This window comes from Idiotropiscis lumnitzeri, chromosome 7, assembly GCF_059441095.1.
Source record: "Idiotropiscis lumnitzeri isolate Australia: NSW breed Sydney's pygmy pipehorse chromosome 7, RoL_Ilum_1.0, whole genome shotgun sequence".
NCBI lineage: Eukaryota > Metazoa > Chordata > Actinopteri > Syngnathiformes > Syngnathidae > Idiotropiscis > Idiotropiscis lumnitzeri.
Genome location: NC_142397.1, coordinates 5,219,579 through 5,238,904, shown reverse-complemented (window position 1 = coordinate 5,238,904; position 19,326 = coordinate 5,219,579). Strand labels below are relative to the sequence as shown.

The window sequence follows — 19,326 nt, the reverse complement described above, 5'->3', positions numbered from 1 at the left end:
TAAAATCTGTTGCAGGCGATTTGCGTGTGTGTGTGCGTGTGTTGTATATATAAAAAAAAATGTAATCATGAATTATGTCCCTGACGGCTCCTCTTACTCCTCCTCGACTTGACTGGGGTCAGTTCTCTTGCACCTGCGTCTAATCGGACTCAAAAAGCCCGGCGGTGTCCCATCTGATCCTGGGCCAGCGGGGCGTCGTGTTCTCCTGACAAGTTCCGCCATTTCAGGCCCGTTCTGCGTCCTTCTTCCTTCCCACCATTGCGCTACATCGGCGACGGCGGCACCGGGAGGCGGAGCAGAGCTAGGCAGGCAGACAGGCTGACAGGCTGAAGGAAGGCAGGCGGGGATCCGGTGTGCCACAGCGGGATGAGAGCGAGCCCGAAAGCCGGGGCGGAGGAGTGCAAACACCACAACCCCTGAATGTGTGACGGGCAGCTAAGCGGCGCAACGACACATTGTGAACGTTTGTTGTTGCCACATTCCGCCCTCCTTATTATAATAGCCGACTAGCTTAGCTCTGATTTCATACCCAACCATCGCGGTGGGAGAGGCAAGGAGCAGTCCGGCCAGGTTTCGCGAGAAGGAGGACGCTTTTTTTACCCCCTCCCTCCTCTAGGGCTCATTGACGACGATAAACGCCGGCAAGTGTGCTTCCCCCCCCATTCCCCAATATTCCTTTTTTGTGTTGTACGGAGTGAGCGAAGATGTCGGGGCAGAGCATTACGGACCGGATAACGGCAGCCCAGCACAGCGTAACGGGATCCGCCGTGTCCAAAACAGTATGCAAGGCCACCACTCACGAAATAATGGGCCCGAAGAAAAAGCATTTAGACTGTAAGTATGTGTAATTATCTATTTTGGTGTCTGTTTAAGAGCAAAGTGTCGACGCTAAAAGCCCCCACTGGTGAGGATATGGCGGCTGTTACAACCACTAGGCCTCAAAGCCCAAGGCGCCGCTAACATGCTAACGCTAGCGCAAGTCATGGAGGTGGACGTTGAAGAGAGCAAATGAAGCTGACTTCCCTCACTTGAATATTTTCTACAAATTACTCAATATGGGTTTGGAGCTGTCTGGTGTGGGCAAATGACGTTTCGTGTTGTCGTAGTACGGCTTTAGCTCTGAGCTTGTATTTGAAAGCAAGAGAAGTCGTACTAGTAGACGCTAACACCATAAAAATGACAGAATGAGCCAGGGCCCAGATTTGACATTTATTGCAATTATTGCCATCAGAATTCACTTATCATCACTTTCAGTCTTTGTCCTACGGATGCATATTCATAGATAATGTTCATTCTTATGATATTTAGGAATAGGATTGTAGTCCCTCTTATTTTTGTCGTTGGCAGGTGGCACACCTGTTGTGCTGCTCAGGTGACTCCTCTGAGGTGTCAAGATTTAAAGAAAGTTGCTTGTAGGCAACCTACAGCCTCAGGATCATTCTACAGTCAGTCGTATAATCATAAAAAGAATTAAATATGGGATTTAAAAAAGGGCTTTTATGCCCCCATGTTAGTTTACTCTTTTATTAATTAACTCGTTGAAGTAAAAGCAGGCAGTGGATGGAAGGAAGGAATTATATCCAGTCGGCTCAGTGCCACTTTTAGGGTCTGCAATAGGTCAACACAACTACAAAACCCAAACAGGCTTGAACCCTGCTTTAGAGACCCTGCTTTGAAATCTTAACCCTAGCTTGAAACCCTAAACCTTGCGTGAAACCCTGTTTTCAAAAACCTAAACCCAAACCCTAACCCAGGATAGAAAGGCATTTTGAATTAAAGAGAAGTTCAAATTAAATAACACACACACTATAGTTCTTTTTGTGATATTAATGAATAAGATTTCAGACTTTTTACCAGTCAAAAGAAAAACTACTCAAGTGCTATTAATTTGTCAGTCCATAGTCGAAGTTCCGCCTCCCAGCGCAAGTCTTTCTGCTCACAAGACGTGCGACAAGCTAAAAAATAGATGACCTTTTGGGCAGAACAGAACATCCCCCGACATGAACGAGGTTGTCTTTGCTGTAATGTCTTATTTCCCAGATCACGTCATTGATAGATCGCGGAAATTATGACATTATAGTCCACAGGTGTCAAAGTAATGGCCCGGGGGCGGGATCCGGCCCGCCTCATCATTTTATGTGGCCCGCGGAGGTATATTATGCCCGACTTCATGTTTCTTGCTAAAATACCAAAATTGGAAATTGTCATAATTTTTAAAATTGTAATTCCCTGCGACAATATCCAACTATTGAGTAGCAATGCACATTTATGTTTGCATCTGACTGGGCAAATTTAGATAAACGCATACAATTCCATAATAAATTATTCCATGTTTGAGATATGCATATTCCAAAGGCCATTATTGCGATATTGATTTTTTTTTCCTCTATTATATTGTGCCACCATAGTTTTTAAATAAGAAAAATTTAAATTTGAGTAAAAACTGTTGATTAACCAAAAATGAAAGCCAGTTGGTCGTTCATTAAGTGAAATTTGTTCTTTTCTCTTCTGTATTTTTTTTTTATCCAAATACTCAATGATTCGATAATATTTTCAGTAGGACGTTGGAATACCAAAATATTCAATAGTTGGAACCCTAATTAGAGCCCTAAATATCACACGAAGCGCTGACCCTTTCCTCAAAACCATATTTTGAAACCACCCTGTTGCAATGTGGAATGTTGCAATAAAATCGATGGAGCACATCTTGAGCATTTATCACTTTAAACGGTTTAGTGAATGTAATTGTAATAAATGTAATTGTAATAAAAGTGTACCTCTACTTTTGGCCCACCCTGTAGATTAGTTTCTGCTTGTTCCGTTTAGTGTGACCCAGAGTCACACTTTGCACTTTGAGCCCACACATAACATGATTTATTTCCCTACGAGTTATCTTTGTGTGTCATGCTGACGCAAGGCAAGTCATTCCCCTCAGTCTGAATCAACACGGGTGCGATGATATCCCATGAAAAGGCCCCCAAAAGCTGGAGTATTCACTGTGACATGGCACTGCCTCCTCCATATTCATCCTCCCCCTTGCTCATCTTCACTAGGCCCTGCAGTCAGTCACCCAAGCTAACTAGCGTCCGCGTCTCGCGAAGGTTACCCTGCCCTATTTTGAGGAGTCAAATATAGGACGGAAAAAGGAAGGGAGGACCAATTACCCCGCCATTCCGATCTGTGCTGTCGTCAGCCGAGTTAGTTGGCATTAAATACATTTTAAAAATATATATTTAAAAGCGGGTCGAGCAGCTTTGTATCCCTGGGCCAGCACTGCGGATGTTAAAAATGATATGAGCCGCGAGCAAGTGGGACAACACATGTATGATTTACTCATCGCTGGCAGTGGCCGCTATCAGTGAACACAAAACTGAATAAATTTAGCACACTATTTGCTCATTACTATTAAAAGGAGGCCATGTATAGATCTTATTGAGCTTTCAGCCTTTTCCAAATTGAATGAAGAGAGAGGCAAAATCGTCACAATGTTCTAAGGCTCATCTTGGAGCCTGTGGGAGGTGGGGGACCTCTCCAAACCAGTAATACTGCAACGCAAGGGACCCAATGTATCACCAAGAGACTTTTGATCGTCAAAAAAGGGCCCAAACTGATTAATTGGCCAGCTGATTTACAGTAATCGAACCATTATTAGCTCTTTTAAAAACAATTGTCCATTGTTTTGTTACAGCTTTTTGGCAATTAATTATTTTTTACACGCTACAGCATAAGACAAAGATGATGCTGTTCAAACATTTCACATAAAAAAATCGACAAATCAATCAACCAATATTTACAGATTTTTCTGTCGGTTGTAACGTTAAAGGACAAAGTATTTTTGAACAGGTGGGGTAAAAGGTCACCTTTTTGCAGGTAGACGGATATTAAAGAGGGGTGCCATTGTAGCTGTTTGCTCTTTTTTTTTCTTTGGAATTACATTATATTAATTTGTTACATTCGCATTTATTTCTGATGATTATTGTAGAGTCCATGCAAAAAAAATGTGGGGGTGCCAATAACGGTGAGCAGCACTGTTTATACACAACCGAGGTCAGATATGCAAAACTCAGCTTGTCCCTCACCACTGCGGCCACTTCTGTTTATTCATAGTCTGCAGCAGCAGGTGTTCGCCTGCTCATGGGCTCGACGTATGTTTGGAAATGCATCACGTCACCTCACTACTTTGTTATAGATGAAGACAAAAATATGAGCTGTACCACCACAGCATCGCTTTCACCCCATGGAAATCTTGCGTCGTGTTATTTTTAGGCAGCACGTGGACAATCGTCACGATTCATTGCATCGGCACAATTAACGTGATTTTCTTTGACATTAAAAAAAGTGTGAGACAGAATGTATAGACTTGCATTTCACCATCATTTGTTCCCATGTCAGACTTGATTCACTGCACCAACGAAATGAATGTGAACATTCCCCAACTGGCCGACTCGCTGTTTGAGAGGACCACCAACACCAGCTGGGTGGTCGTGTTCAAGTCGCTGATCACCACGCACCATCTCATGGTGTATGGCAACGAAGTGAGAGACATGCACGCACACACGCAATGTCAGATAATCTCACACCAACCCAGGCAACCAGTGTCAAGAAGATTACGATTGCATGTATGATTAGATTAATACCTTTTAGTGATGTTTTTCCTCCCTCACTCCCATTTGCAGCGTTTTGTGCAGTACCTGGCTTCGAGGAACACATTATTCAACCTCAGCAATTTCTTGGACAAAAGTGGCCTGCAAGGTAACCTCAACACCTCACTCATGCCACTCAGCCAACTGTCATTTTGTGCTACGTGACGCACGGCAATTTTTGTCTTTCCAGGTTACGACATGTCCACGTTTATCCGAAGGTACAGTCGATACCTGAACGAGAAAGCTGTTTCGTACAGACAGGTTGCTTTTGACTTCACCAAAGTTAAACGAGGGTAAGACACTGATAGTGATTTTCTTCTTGTCCTGCAGTTTGAAGGTGCCCTTTTTTGTCAAAGGTCTCTTGAGAGGCAGCAGCACTGCATACAAACAAAGTAAATTGCAAAGTAGAGAAAACATTGGTGAAATGTGCACTCGTCCAGAACACAGAAACATCCTTTTTGTTTATTTAACCACATTTATAGAATGTAATGGAATTATTTTCATATAGTAGCCAGGAGAGAGTTTTTCATATCAATTAATAATAATAATAATTATTAATTAATTTCATATCACAATATTTTGGCAGTTATCGGTATCTCCACGTATACAATAACACCATTAATTCGATGAAAACTGAGCATTTTTCTTTTTAAAAGAAAAAACTAAATATCAATCTAAAAGGATGTGCAAAGTATAGACAAAGTCAGAAATTAATTTAAAATAATTAAATTCACATTGTAATGAAACTGCTTAAATTTCAATTTTATGGTATGATGGAAGCGTTTGTTGCTTGCGTGCGTGCGTGCTTGTGTTAACTGTATCAACGTGTGTTCTATACCAATATGTCAATACACTGTTCAGAACGTGGATGGATATGTTGTGTGGCTTGGAGGAAAAAAAAAAAAGTTAACCACTCACCCCCGCACCTGACCATAGTTGGTTATGCATCTAAATCAAATATTGTATTACATGGCAATGTCAACTATGGCAGCCCGGATCGCAGAGGTTGCCCATACATTATGATGCATTGTGTGACTTTTTATTAATCCACAAAAGATGGTGGCAGTCAATCACTACTTCCGTAGTGACAGAAATTGAATGTTGAGGAAACTGTGGCCATATTGAAAGGCGAGAATCACTCACATTGAAGCAGCAAAGCGCGGGTTGCTTGTACCATTTTATGAGTACTTCTATTTCATCCAATGGTAATTTTGCAATTCTAAATATGGTCACGTAATGTTCTAAAACACAATCTACGTATACCGTCCGTATATACTTGAATGCGAACACAGAGATGGATTTCTTACTGTGCGCTGTTGATCCAGCAATGTCTGCCGGCGTCCCTCCTCCCTGACTTGACTTGACTCGCAACCTTGGTAATATGATTGTCATTGGCTGGTTTTAACTGTTATTCAATGCCAAATTTGAAAGTGGTTTGTTGAAATGAGCTTTACATAAATCATCATCCTGTTCATATTTCGATACACTAAAGATATACTGCCCAGAGCTAATTCATATGCGATTCAAAATAATTTTCCTCAGCAGAAAATATGTACATTTTGATACTCTATTGCAAAATAATTATTGCTGCAGCTATAAAATATTTTAGAATTGATAATTCTACTGATATTGTGTAATCAGATCAAAAAAATAATTTGCATTATTAAACAAAATTTGCATGTTGGTTATAGTTATTGTCTACTTGAGATCACCATCCTCAAGTTCCACACTTCTTCAAATTTAAGAAGTGTGTGTGTGTCTTTAAAAGGTGGGGCCTGGTCCGATGGGTGACATGGCAGCAGTATGTGTATGAATGTCCTTATGTTACTTACTTATTGTTCAATTTTGAGTCATTTTTCCTGTTGAATTTTTTTCATTTGGTTCCCCTCTAACATAGTGTAGCCAAGCTTTATGTTGTCAGCGGCCATTTTAAAATCTCAAATGCAGCACATTGCAGCGTTGTCGTCTAAGAAGATCGTGTAAATATCAGATGCGTCTTCTGCTTGTGGTCACGATGTTTCCTTGACACGTGGTTACATCAGACTTCATAAACCCTTTTTACAAATAGGTTTTGTAAAGTTGGCAGTATAGGCCTGGTATTAAACAGGTATTTCACATTTAGACGACGTCCAGCTTATACTACCTAAGAAGGCAGAAAATTCCATTTCCCCCACATTCTATGTCGATGCTGTTGGCGCACGACAGTGGCATGGAAAAATGCCACCTCTTACAGGCAGTGTAAAAGGGGCTGCAGTAAAGCCATCTATTAAAAACGAGTCTATTTGAAGTGCAGTGTTTATTTGTTCAAGTGGACAACGCACCTAGCAACAATTTAGAGAGTAGACTACTGTTTTTGTTGCCGTCTTACGGTGTCTGTCTGAATGTACCCCCCCGCCCCCTGTGTCCTCACAGAGTGGATGGTGTCATGAGGACCATGAATACGGAGAAGCTGCTCAAGACCATCCCCATTATTCAGAACCAGATGGATGCCCTCCTTGATTTCAATGTGAGTCGGAGGTGGAGACTCCTATGGTGGTGCAGCTTTAAAATGAAAAAAAAAAAAATAAGAGAGGGGGGGAGGCTTATGTACGAGGCTGCTGCATAGATGCCTTCTCTCAGCCACGAAAAGATAAATGTCAGGCGCACGAGCAAACCATGGCTGATTGCTTTCCCGCAGGTCAATGCCAACGAGCTGACTAATGGAGTCATCAATGCAGCCTTCATGCTCCTCTTCAAAGACTCCATCAGGCTCTTTGCTGCCTATAACGAAGGCATCATCAACCTGCTTGGTAAGAAAAACACTACTCTCTCCTCCTTCCCCCAGATAATTACACCTTTTTTTCCACTAAATAGAGAAATACTTTGACATGAAGAAAACACAGTGCAAAGAAGGGCTGGATATCTACAAGAAGTTTCTCACCCGAATGACCCGGATATCAGAGTTCCTCAAAGTAGCTGAGGTACATTGGTGGTTTACATTCTGTTCGGTGGCTCTCATACGGGCAGTGGAAAAAAACAAATTTGGCATTCTTTGTGCTCCAACAGCAGGTGGGCATTGACCGAGGAGACATTCCAGACCTTTCCCAGGTAAGCTTGCAAGCTAATTTTGCTGTTGCTCTCTCTCGCTGTCTCTTGGCCTCTCTCCCTCTTTCTTTCTGTTTCTGTCTCTCTATTTGTCTCTATCTCTCTCTCTCTCTGTCTGGCTGTATGTCTCTCCCTCCCTTATTTGAGGAAAAACAGTAATAAATAAAATCACCTGGCCACCGCTGGCCAAAATGTTATATACGTGTGCATAAAGGAGGTCCCATACAAGAGTTGTATAAGAAAAATTACCTTAACTAGACTAGTGCTACAATCTGTTTGACACTGTCAGAGAGGTATGGTATGTAGTTTGCAGTGGCACTGAGCTGCATCCCACTTGGGGTTCTTATTAATATTTAGCCTTTAAATATTGGAAACGGCTGTCTTGTACGTCACTGCAAACTAAAGTACACTCACAATAATAAACAGAATACTAGATTAAACACGTCTGTGACAGTGTGAAAGGCAACATGTTCAATACAGCTCTTGTATTCACCTTATTAGATAATACATGTGCACTTAATGAGGTTTCTGATGAGTGGATAGTGACAATAAAAGTGAGGCAGCAAAACAATCACATTTAGGGTGCTTCTTTTATAACTGACCAACTATTTTGGCGACCTATGAGCGAAATGGCCATCAGTGGCTGTGCTCTTATCTCTGCACTTTGCATGATTTCCCTTTTGAGCGCATGCTTCCACAGGAGGTGCTCTCTTTACGTGTCCTTTCTTCTTCTTCATCAAGAGTCTCTCTCTCTTCTTCTTCAGCACTTTCTTTTACAGTACAGTAAATAAAGGTGTCAGGTCCACACAAAGGTTTCAGTCCAGTCACAGTTGCACATTGACAGTTAAGGTTACACACAAACTTGTACAAGAGGTGCTGCGCTGTCGGCAGTTTATTTGCTGTGCCGCTCAAATGGATTCTTCCCCTGACTGTCACCACCTTTATATTCTGTATTCTCCCCTTATCTTTCCACTTTAGTTCACAGTCTGTGTAAGTACTTTCATTTCACTCTTCTTCTGTGTCTGTGACTTGCTTCGCTGGTGTTGTCTTTTTGCATGCCTCCGCGCCGTCTCCCACATGGTTGTGTCAACCCGCCAAAGGGATAGAAAGGAAAGACAAATGAATATGTGGTGACTTTTGGCCTTAGTGAGGTGGAAAATCAGAGTAGCTCATTTGCTGCAAGATGGCTGCCCCGTTGTGCTTAGTTGTGGCCCATTTCAACAACCCAACGCAGGTTGTTGAAAATGCTGCGGTACAGTGCGTCATCCCATACACGTGTTGCTCTTATGCAGAGTAAGTGTATGGCTGGAATGCAGTCATTGGTGCATCAGTGGTGGACAACTAAAAGTATGTTCCTTCAAGTCACAGAAAATAAAATTATATACAGTGGTACTACGAAGGTTGACTCCCAAACCAAATTTTGCAGTGACATCATTTATATTTGGAATCATTTGTTTCAGAATCCAAACTGTTGCTATCATAAAATCTTTTTTTAAGCTGTACAGGCACTGTTTTAATGAGCATATATATGCAGGTAAATATTTTCACTGGCACTCTTCATTTGGGTCGCTGGTGAGTTGGAGCCCCAGCTGACTTTGATCGAAAGGTGTGGATGGCGGATGGCCACCACTTGACCCACTCCGCTGCCTCCATTTTAATAATTGTATGATAGGCATAGGGCAGCTCGCATGAGAGAGTAAATCTCATCACTCAGTGCTCCTCCAGCACATACCGCTCCAAAGTCCTTTGTTCAGAAAGGTGGTCAATACCAAATCTGGCTTTGAGCCTTATCATGCCCATGGTGGGGGGACAGAAGGAGAAATAAGAGGAAACACTGAAAAGGCTTATTGGACAAAAGTACTTGACACTGTGTGAGTACACTTACCTCATGGGAAATTTCGGATATTGTTTCTCCTGTCACATTCTAGCAGCGGTGGTTTTAGCATTTAGCTTGTGCACCCATTAGTGTACATGTTATTTACAGAATTATCCATCCATTCTTCCATTTTCTAAGCGACTTCTCCTCACAAGGGTTGTGGGGGAATTTAATTCTGGTTTACAAAAAGATTTACATATACCCACACACCTGGGGAGTCCTGAAACGGGCATGTGGGTTTAGCAACATATTAGCAAAAGGCAAATAAATAGCCTGTGTCACTCACATTACTCAGAAATCCGCATACATTTTTCTTCGCTTCATTTCTCCTCTTCTTTTCTTTTTCTAAACTGGGCACCTGGTGACTTTGTGGGTCTTTTACTTTGACCCATGATATTTATTTAAATGGGAAATCAACCCCAAAAACTTCTTTGCAGTCAAATGTTCTATGCGCCCTCACGAGTCTAAACAAAACTTTGTGGAATGTAAGTTAAGCAGTAAAATCCACCTGTTATTGGCCATCTCAAGGGGCGGCCATTTTGTCACTTCTGCCGGCTGAAAATGACATCAGCTGCTCAGGGCACAGGTAATGACCAATCACGGCTAACTCGTTAACTGAAGTTGAGCTATGATTGTTCAAATGCATTCTATTGCAAAAAACGGCCTAGGATTCAAGTTAGTACTTCAATGCTGGCTGTGAAATAAGGTCTTGTGAGGTGTTGAAAATAGTGTTACGTCTCTAAATTGTAAATATGTTAAGTTCTTTGACTTTGGAGGTACCACTGTATAAAAAGGATGGTTTACATTCTGTTCTTGCTTGGTTGCCCACCACTGCCCTTCATGGTGTCAATGTCCACATGCGCGCACGCACACACACACACACACGCACACACGCCCCCACACACACACACACAAACACGTACACGGTCATACCATGTGTGAGCAGAGTGCTGACTGTGTTTTCTCGCCGCGGCAGGCTCCCAGCAGCCTCCTGGAAGCTCTGGAGCAGCACTTGGCCTCTTTAGAGGGCAAGAAGGTGAAAGACTCCACGGCAGCCAGCAGGTATGTTAATTTGGCCATCACAGTACGTTTTCTCAAGACCGCCATGTCTTGTTGCCCGCATTCGAGCGTTAGTCTGTCCGTCCCACAGAGCCAGCACTCTGTCCAACGCTGTGTCGTCGCTGGCGAGCACGGGTATGTCTTTTACCAAAGTGGATGAACGGGAGAAGCAGGCAGCACTCGAAGAAGAGCAGGCCCGACTCAAAGCGCTGAAGGTGCTTCAATTTCGGTGACCTTATCGCACGTTGCTCTCTTGCTTAGTTGCTTTATATTGATGTGCGTCTTTCATCTTGCAGGAACAAAGACTGAAAGAGCTCTCCAAGAGGCCCTCCTTCGCCACCACGGATACGTCGCCCATTTCCACCACAGGGGGAACTATCAACACGGCTCCTGCCATCGACCTATTTTCCACACCGAGCTGTTCTAACGGGTATCTTGCATTCAATTGTAGATGGAGCTGCAAACAGAAAATGATCCAACTGCAATTAATATTGCTACAATTTTTACAAACTTAATTTCATCACTGTTCTATGAAGAGCCTGCTTCTACAAATTTTTTTGTTAAAGTCCTTCCCCACTTTCTGTCACACGTGTCCTTGTTAAGCGCTTGTTTAAATAGAGCTTATTCTAGCTGACTTTGAGCAAGTGGCAGGCCACGATTACCATTCGCACCTTTGGACAATTCAGTATACAATGAATCTAACATTCATGTTACTGAAATGTAAGAGGAAGTTGGAGTACCTGGAAATACCTCACAAGAACACCAGATGTGATAGACTTTTACAACTCATAATTTAATGCACAGCTAAACTCATCACACCCTATACTAATGTGCCTTTCCTGTATTGTATATTATCGCGTTCAGAGGCAGTGTTTAAATAATTCATCATTCTATTGTGTTTCTAGTGCTGTGAAAATGGAGAGTGACCTGTTTGACCTTCAGTCCACGTTCCAGCCACCCATGCAGTCCGCCTCGTCAGGGCTCCCCGTGGCGACGGCGTGGGCAGGTAGAGCGCCACCGACGCAGCTCTTGATTGCCACCTGTGTCTTTTCTTTTTTTTACCTGCTCTGCATGCTCTCTTTTCTTATGTCCACCAGTTCCTCTCCACTCGTTTTTGGTCTGTTTCATTTTCTCCTGTCTCTCTCTCTCTCTCTCTTTGCCTGCCTATAGATCCTTTCACCTCCGCCGAAGCTGGAGACGACTCCATGCCAAACCTTAACCCTTTCCTCTCAAAACTCGTTGTTGATGCCTCTCGCTTACCTGTCGTGTCTTCAGACGGTGTTAGCTTTTCCACTAGGACATCTGCTCATGAAATGTTTGGTGGTAATAACTCTCATTTTGTTTTTCCGCATTGTCCGCTCATGTAGGTGTAGAAGCATGACATAGCTTGCTTGTACTCCATGCTGCTGTAGTTTGAATGTTATCAGTGTTGTTGTCTGTGTTTGAAGCTAAAATCCTGCCTTTTTCAGTGAAAAACCTGTTCCCCCTCTAGATCTAGTTGTTGTTTAAGGCCCATGCCCACCTGCTTTAAAATGTTCACCCCGCCAAATTCCCTTTTTCATGACGTTTGGTTCTGTGATGTGTTGCTCTAGAGCTTTTAAGTATTTTTTTTCTTTTTACCAATGCTATGTTTGATTCCCTAGATCGTTACAATCCCTTTATTGACAAAAACTCGTCAGTTTCAACCAATAAATGCACAGTGCGGCTAGAACACTCCATCTCAGGTACTACAATGCCCCTTGACTCCTGCAATCATTGGATCCTATACAATACCCCAACAGTTTTATTTTAATATTCAGTTACTCTCTCCCATTTACAATAACATTTTCTAATTCACTCTTTTGTGACTTTAAAAAGCTAAACATGTTAGCTGTCTTTTTTTCCCTGCCTGCTTGTTTGTCTTGGTCCTGAAACGCCTGTTTTGCTCTGGTTCTTCCTGTCCTTCTACTTCTTAATGCTTCCTGTGGCATCTCAGACTCCTTCTGTGGCCCAGTGTCCATTGCCCAGCACCTCCCACACCAGGCTCCCTTCCCCACAGAGCCCTCTACTGTAGCAGGTCTATTCAGAGGTATTGAAGGCTCTCTCTGTCTGTATAGATGTGAAAATCCCGCTCCTCTGCTAGCTGACAACTCCCCATGCTTGTACAACCGAGTCCCGTTTGAGAGTCGTCACTTGTCTCAACTGCAGCTGCCTTCTTTTCATCTTCTTTAAGGATACTCAGCGCCTCAGCCCCCTCCCCAGCCACCTGCAGGAGGTCTCCAAGTGGACTTTGAGTCTGTGTTTGGAGCCAAAGCTACTGGCAGCAACAGCCTCAATGCTGAAGGTTAGGATATAATGTCACCAATTTATTTGTTTCATGCGTTTACATCAGTGTTTATTGCAAGCATTTTGTGTAGGTTTTTCATATCACCGCTTAACATCCCGTTTGTAGTCCATCAGTTGATACTCACTTCTTGTGATTTTATTTGAAGCAGAATATGGCCTGCTCCCTGATAAATGGTCAGACTTACAATCTAAAAACAAGAACACGGGGAATAACATTTTCTCATTTTTGTCATTATGCCTTCCCATACTTACCCGACCCCTTCTGTGGGACCCCTTCCGTGGTACATTAATCAGATTTGCCCGATTTCTGTTACAACTTGACTGTTTTATGGAGGTGTGATGCTGGAAACGGTGGTCATGAGGAGATTTTCCCTCAGACCATTTTATGCCCATTTACCGCCATCTTGTGATCACACAATGTTACTACATTGAGAAATCTGGCAAGAGCTGCAAATGTCCTACGTACCTCAATATAAATGTTGCTATCTCGACGGATTCAAGTATTACTTGTGCTCTTAATAAACAATATAATTTGTAATTTATTGTTTATATGACATATAATGCAGCAAATCGGTGCCCTAGTGGTTAGCCCGTCTACTTTAGAGTTCTGATGTACTGAATTTGAATCCCTGCTCTGGCCTTCCTGTGTCGAGTGTGCTTATTCTCCCCTTGCTTGCGAGAGTTTTCTCCGGGTACTGCCTCCTACATTTAAAAAATTTGAATGATAATTTCATTGACGAGGGTCAAGCTCACTTGTGGCACAAATGAGGTGAAACTAGATAATAATGAATGTATGCATATGACAGCCATTCTTAGAGATATCATACAGTATCCTCCATGTAATATATTAAATTCATGCAAAGCATCATTTATAAAAAGTTGGCGACGGGTAATACGGTATTGGTTGCCACTTGGCAGAATTTCATATCATGGTCCATAGTTGAGTTGGTTTAATACCATACCAAATTACATCAAAATATTGTAGTAGTAACTCTGAAAACAAACTTGCATGCATATGACCCAAGTCATCGCCCTTACTTAAAAACAAAAAAAAAAGAAAGTCAGTCGCCAAGTGAACCACGACACAAGCTCTTAATTGATATATTTGAACCCCTGTTTCTTGTCAGATATCGCCGGAGGCATCCTGAAACCAACTCTTGCTGGCTCCAACCTGCCGTCCAATCAGCAGCCAGAGAAGCTGGTGTCGGACGACCTTGACTCCTCCCTTGCCAACCTTGTCGGCAGTACGTATTATTATACTCTGTCTGTTATGCATTATGGGATTCTGAGGTAAAGGCAAATTGAAGCGTTGATTGCTATTAAAGGCAGTTTATCTACTATAGTTACAGGTATAAAATTATTAAGTATTTTGACATGCAATTTAAGTGTTCACCACAACAACATAAGTATATAATATAATGCAAAGGCACAAACTCGGGTGCGGATTACAACAATAATGTAATGTTAGCTTAGTGTTCCGTGACCCCCCCCCCCCCACCCCCCCCCACGCTGTCAATAAAGTAATGACCATTTAAACCACATCCTTTGCGATTGCAAAATCGCACTTCTATTCTTTTGTGGACTTCTAAAGTCTGTTTTGTTTTCCTCAGACCTCGGCATCGGAAATGGCACCATGAAGAAGTAAGTGACGCGCCATCGACCCCGCCATCTTTCCACACTCCGCTCGAAACGCTTAACTGGAGCTGCGTTACTTCACAGTGATATTCACTGGAGTCAGCCTGGCGAGAAGAGGATGACAGGCGGTACCAACTGGCAACCTAAAGCGGCGCCAACGACGACCTGGAACCCAGTCTCCATGGTGATTATCATATACATTGGGGTGGGGCAGTCGCGCCACAGCATTTGATCTGGCCTGCCATAAAATTCTGAAAACAAATAAAATCTCAAGACACTTGTAAAAAGCCATCCAAGTGGACTTTCTAAAATGTGATATAACTTTTAATCACTTATGGCTTCCATTCGGTGTGCAATATGGACAAAAATGTATATCCTGTTGTAGGTAATTTTATTTTTCGATATTCTGTTCTTCCGCATAATTAAATTGAATGAATGGCAATATTCTTGCTGTAAATAAAATGGAAAAAAGGATCCAGTGGTCAATTAAATGCTAATGAAAATATCTGGTAGTATATGCACTTTTTCAAGGAACGCAGTAGAGTGCAGAGAATTAAAATCAACAAAACACAGTACTTTTTGAAAAATTCAAGTATGCCCACCATTCCATCCAGTAAACGTGCTGAAAAGAGGTTTGGTTGAGAAACACTAGGTTGTCAACTTGTTCAGAAAGTCTGATTGATATCAAGTGGTAAAATGGACGATCCCTGAGACGGCTAAAAACGTGTGGATTTTGTTGCTTACTTCATAATCCACAAATGTAGTAATATTTAGACTGTAATGTTTCGACTAGTGGTGCATAGAAGAAAATTTTGTACTTAATTTTTTTTTTTAAATAGAAAAAAAAATCCATAGAATGCCTAATATCGGACAGCAGACATTTTATATCGTTTATGAAGTAAATATGGCACAACTCTAGCTTCCACCATGAACAACTTTTTGTGTCCCTGCAGCCGCCGTCTATCATGGCCTTCCCCGCCACCACTCCCACCGGCATGATGAGCTATGGCATGGTGAGTACTGTGAGTGTATAAATCAAGCTATTGAAAAGTACTCAAAGGTCCCACTGTAAATACCTTTTCCAGTACCAGAAGGTTGACGGCAATGTTTGACAAATAATACTCCATATCTCCTTTGCAGCCCCCTCAAATGGGCTCCATGGGCATGATGAATCCGCCCACTATGATGTACAGTCAGCCTGTGATGAGGCCGCCCAACCCTTTTGGCTCCGTGTCCAGCACTCAGGTGGGTCCGCTGCGTCTCACTCCTTCCGCCAGGTGTCGGTGTGCGTGTAGTCATTGTGCTGTGTCATGTTCCCAAGTCAGGGCAAACACCGATGATGGCGGTTTGAACGAGCCTTGGCTCTCGTCTCGAACTGCGCATCATCTCCTTGTTCTTTTTTTAATTTTTATTCTTCTCTTCCATTTATCCAACGCATTCGATTCCACATTGCCGCTTGTCCAAACTAATCTCATCCCCCTCTTCCCTCGTCTCTGCGCTGACTCTCTGACCTCTCCTTTGGCCCTCCTACTTCCTGTGTGTGTCTTCCTGTGAATAGCCCTCGGCAGCCTCTAGCCCTTCCAGCCAGAGTCCCCTCCGAGCCCCTGGACAGGACCCGTTTGCACACCTCTCTCTCAAGGATTTCTTGTAGAACGTCTCTTTAGGTACAGCATGCCCCCCTTCTGCTGGCGGCTGTGGCCTGTGTTTAGCATCCATGTGTGGCTGCTTGTCTTCTCTCATACCATCTTCTTCATGCTTTTGTCTTCATCTGACTTGATGATGCCACATGTTTTTGTCTTCGCTTAATCTTGTTTTGCTTGATTCACTGTCCTGACTGTAATGAGGCTCACGCTGCCTGCTTTATCCTGCCACTCATCGCATACGGCTATGAACTGATTTCTTGTCCTTTTCTTAATTGAATATAACTAGCTGACTGCTCTCTATGTCCAAGATGATTGTGCTACAACAATAATACAAGATAATTTCACGAGCAAGCTTTGCTTGACATGGTTTAAGACGGGACAGGCAAGAGCATTTAAGTATTAGAAACATAAAAATACCATGTTCCAAAAGCCAAAGTAGATACAGTTGCACTATCAAATATTGAGCCTCTTTTTTTACGATTTTAACGGGTCAACCTAAAATGGCGAACAAGACTCAGACGTCATAGTCAAAACGCGGTAGGTCGAGTACCGCTTAACCCTGGGACCGCCTGTAATTGTATACTGTATGTGCATACATGTATGATAATGCCGCGTTTTCTGAATCATGTGTCTTAATATGACATAATTTATTGTGCAAAAACTACCCATTCGTCAAACAAATAAATACCTTAATTCAAAATGGACCTTGAAATTGTTTTGAGCATGTACCTTTTGTAAAAATCTCCCCAAAAGTAATGAAAATGGTAATTAAGTAGTAAAAAAAAAAAGACTTAATTATATATTTTTTTAAATGCTTTTATTTTTAGTTAATTTTAACAATGTATTGTAAATGGACATGAGCTTAGTTTGGCTAAAAAAAAAAAAAAGTATGTTGCACTCCAATTGAGGGTAGATGTTGAGCTCACTGTGAGGCGGGGCTTATTCAACAGTAGCACTGAAATGATGTGATCAAATTCTTGTAACTTCTTTCATTCTCCCTTGCAGACGCAGTTCATGTAACTGAAGAGTTCCTCTCTTGGAAAGATGAAGCACTTAGCAGCAAAAAGCTTTGTCCTCGTCCAGGTCTCCGGAGAGACATTCACGTACCCCCATCCAATCTTCCCCTCTTAAGCCCCCCACTCACTCACTCACACATGCACAGACAAAAAAAACAAATCATCACCGATCATGTCGAGAGCTACGACGGCTTTCAATAATCATGATAACAAAGAGGATTCCCTCCCCATTTTACAGTGTCATCTGTAAAGGTAAAGTTCTGGCTGCTGAGAAACCTTGATGTTATGTATTTGTTAAAAAAAACAAAACTAAAAAGACATTAGAAAAACACTTAAAACTGCGGTCGGGTTTTGAGTGAGCGGGGAGGTGGATTGGTTGACAGGCCGATGGCGACCTTCCCTTTTTTCCTCGAAGCCACCGAGTCCATCACCCGTCACGGCGTAGTGATGCTACTGACGTTTACGCCCGTTTAGTTTGTCTTTTTTACCATGTTTACAGTAGACATTCCCTGTGTCGTTTGTATTTATTTATGATTATCGGTCGAAGGAGCTCAAGCGGGGTTTATTGTAAAATCAACAGCGCGTAATAATGAGCATCGAACATGCGTGGGAGTGCTTGAGCATTAAAACTATCAAGAGGTAGAGTGACAAATAACTATTATATAAATGACACCTATTAGGATGAATGATAGAGCACTAAATATTGACTTCGATTATTTTCTTTTTTTTTTGGTTTTGTTTTTTCGGTTCCTATTGCTAGATAAAAATTAAAAAAAAAAAAAAAATCAAAATTCACAGCCACCACTGTGCTGAAAGTGCAGTGGTTTCCACTACAGCAGGGGTGGGAAACCAAAGCGGTCCACCATACAGTCCTAAAAATACGACATAATATATAATGATTAAAAAAAAATAGAAAAGAAAAAAAAGACAAGTTTGATCATATTTTTTGTAAATTTAGTACGGCCCTTGGGGGACTTGTTAGGAAAAGGGTGGCCCACCCCTGTGCTAAACAGTACATAGTGCATTCTGTGCCTATATAGGAGTCTTTTTTTTTTTTTGTTTGTTTGTTTGTAACTTGAGTAACACTTCACGCACCATCCCGACGACGGTGGCGGCGGGCTCCATTTTGCTTTAATAGCTTGGCACGCCATCGACTCAGTGAGCACGCTCGAGGCTGCCTTTACTCTGAATGTGAAGAGTTGTCTTCATGTTGCACACATCTTTCCACGCCGCACGTGCAGCCACCCACCCGCCGCCCCGCTCGAAAACGTGCTCGAGTGGCATGTTTGATGTACACGAATTGTACAAGGAGATCAAGATGACCGCTTGGTGGTGTGGGCCGGCGGGCGGGTGATGTCGGCGGAGGTGGAGGGCGAGGGACGAGTGCTGTTGATCGGCGCTCAGTGTAAATATAATAAGACATAAAAAGTGACTGTTCTTTGATTGCAAAAGTGAAAGATGTATGAAATATGAACACGATTCAAATCCAATTTGACTCTACCTATTAAGTCTTGATTCAGGATGATCCTCTCTGCAGATCTCTTCTGTCATTAGAACCTGTAGCAGGCGACCACTCAAATCTTGTTTTTTCTTTTTCAAATAAAGAGCAGCTTCCACAAAAACATATGGTCCCTTTCTCTCACTTTTTACTTTATTTTTTTTTGTCACAAAAACAACAGCTATTAATGAGCAAATCTCTGCCCTGCCAGCAAGCAACCCAAAACTCAATATTGTCATGAATCAGCACTGTGATAAATCTTAATTTCTCAGGGCTCTATAGCGTTCCCAATTTTGGCACCGGGGTGCCTAAATTTTGCAATGTGGCAACTGATAAAAATGATCGGTTGTACGTGTACCTATAAATATTAAAGCTTGGGGTAAATATATTTTGATTTTTTTTTTAATTTTTTTTTTTATAAATTTCTTCCAGGATTTTTCCTCTTTTTAATAATTCCAACAAACACCACAAAATTTGAGTCAATGCTAAAATCTGTATATATATTTGTGTGTGTGTGATTTTAATAATCTGCCCCCAAAAAAATCAC

The 19,326-nt window shown here is 42.1% G+C and overlaps 1 protein-coding gene across 9 annotated transcripts; it reads left to right on the top strand.

Annotated features, from left to right (window-relative positions):
- Nucleotides 1-106: 106 nt before the first annotated feature.
- picalmb (phosphatidylinositol binding clathrin assembly protein b) lies at nucleotides 107-18,905 on the top strand. 9 transcript variants are annotated; one of them, XM_088300361.1, is made up of 24 exons: nucleotides 107-834; nucleotides 4,393-4,535; nucleotides 4,677-4,752; nucleotides 4,834-4,936; nucleotides 7,056-7,149; nucleotides 7,321-7,432; nucleotides 7,497-7,603; nucleotides 7,689-7,730; nucleotides 8,706-8,717; nucleotides 10,580-10,665; nucleotides 10,754-10,877; nucleotides 10,959-11,092; nucleotides 11,568-11,668; nucleotides 11,833-11,985; nucleotides 12,306-12,386; nucleotides 12,638-12,730; nucleotides 12,875-12,985; nucleotides 14,115-14,231; nucleotides 14,598-14,628; nucleotides 14,707-14,806; nucleotides 15,576-15,635; nucleotides 15,763-15,867; nucleotides 16,181-16,286; nucleotides 17,271-18,905. In XM_088300361.1, exons 1-23 carry the CDS (start codon nucleotides 705-707, stop codon nucleotides 16,271-16,273), a joined length of 2,208 nt encoding a protein of 735 aa, XP_088156487.1. In that variant the 5' UTR covers nucleotides 107-704; the 3' UTR covers nucleotides 16,274-16,286; nucleotides 17,271-18,905. The 9 variants fall into 9 exon arrangements, with proteins under 9 accessions (XP_088156487.1, XP_088156488.1, XP_088156489.1 ...); XM_088300362.1 differs by lacking the exon at nucleotides 8,706-8,717 and having other exon boundaries at nucleotides 108-834; XM_088300363.1 differs by lacking the exon at nucleotides 12,306-12,386 and having other exon boundaries at nucleotides 108-834.
- The last annotated feature ends 421 nt before the right edge of the window (nucleotides 18,906-19,326 follow it).

Coding starts and splice junctions, on each gene's coding strand:
- picalmb (XM_088300361.1), top strand. CDS start 705: ATGTCGGGGCAGAGCATTACGGACCGGATAACGGCAGCCCAGCACAGC. Junction 4,753..4,833: donor GGACAAAAGTGGCCTGCAAG/GTAACCTCAACA, acceptor TTGTCTTTCCAG/GTTACGACATGTCCACGTTT. Junction 4,937..7,055: donor TTCACCAAAGTTAAACGAGG/GTAAGACACTGA, acceptor GTGTCCTCACAG/AGTGGATGGTGTCATGAGGA.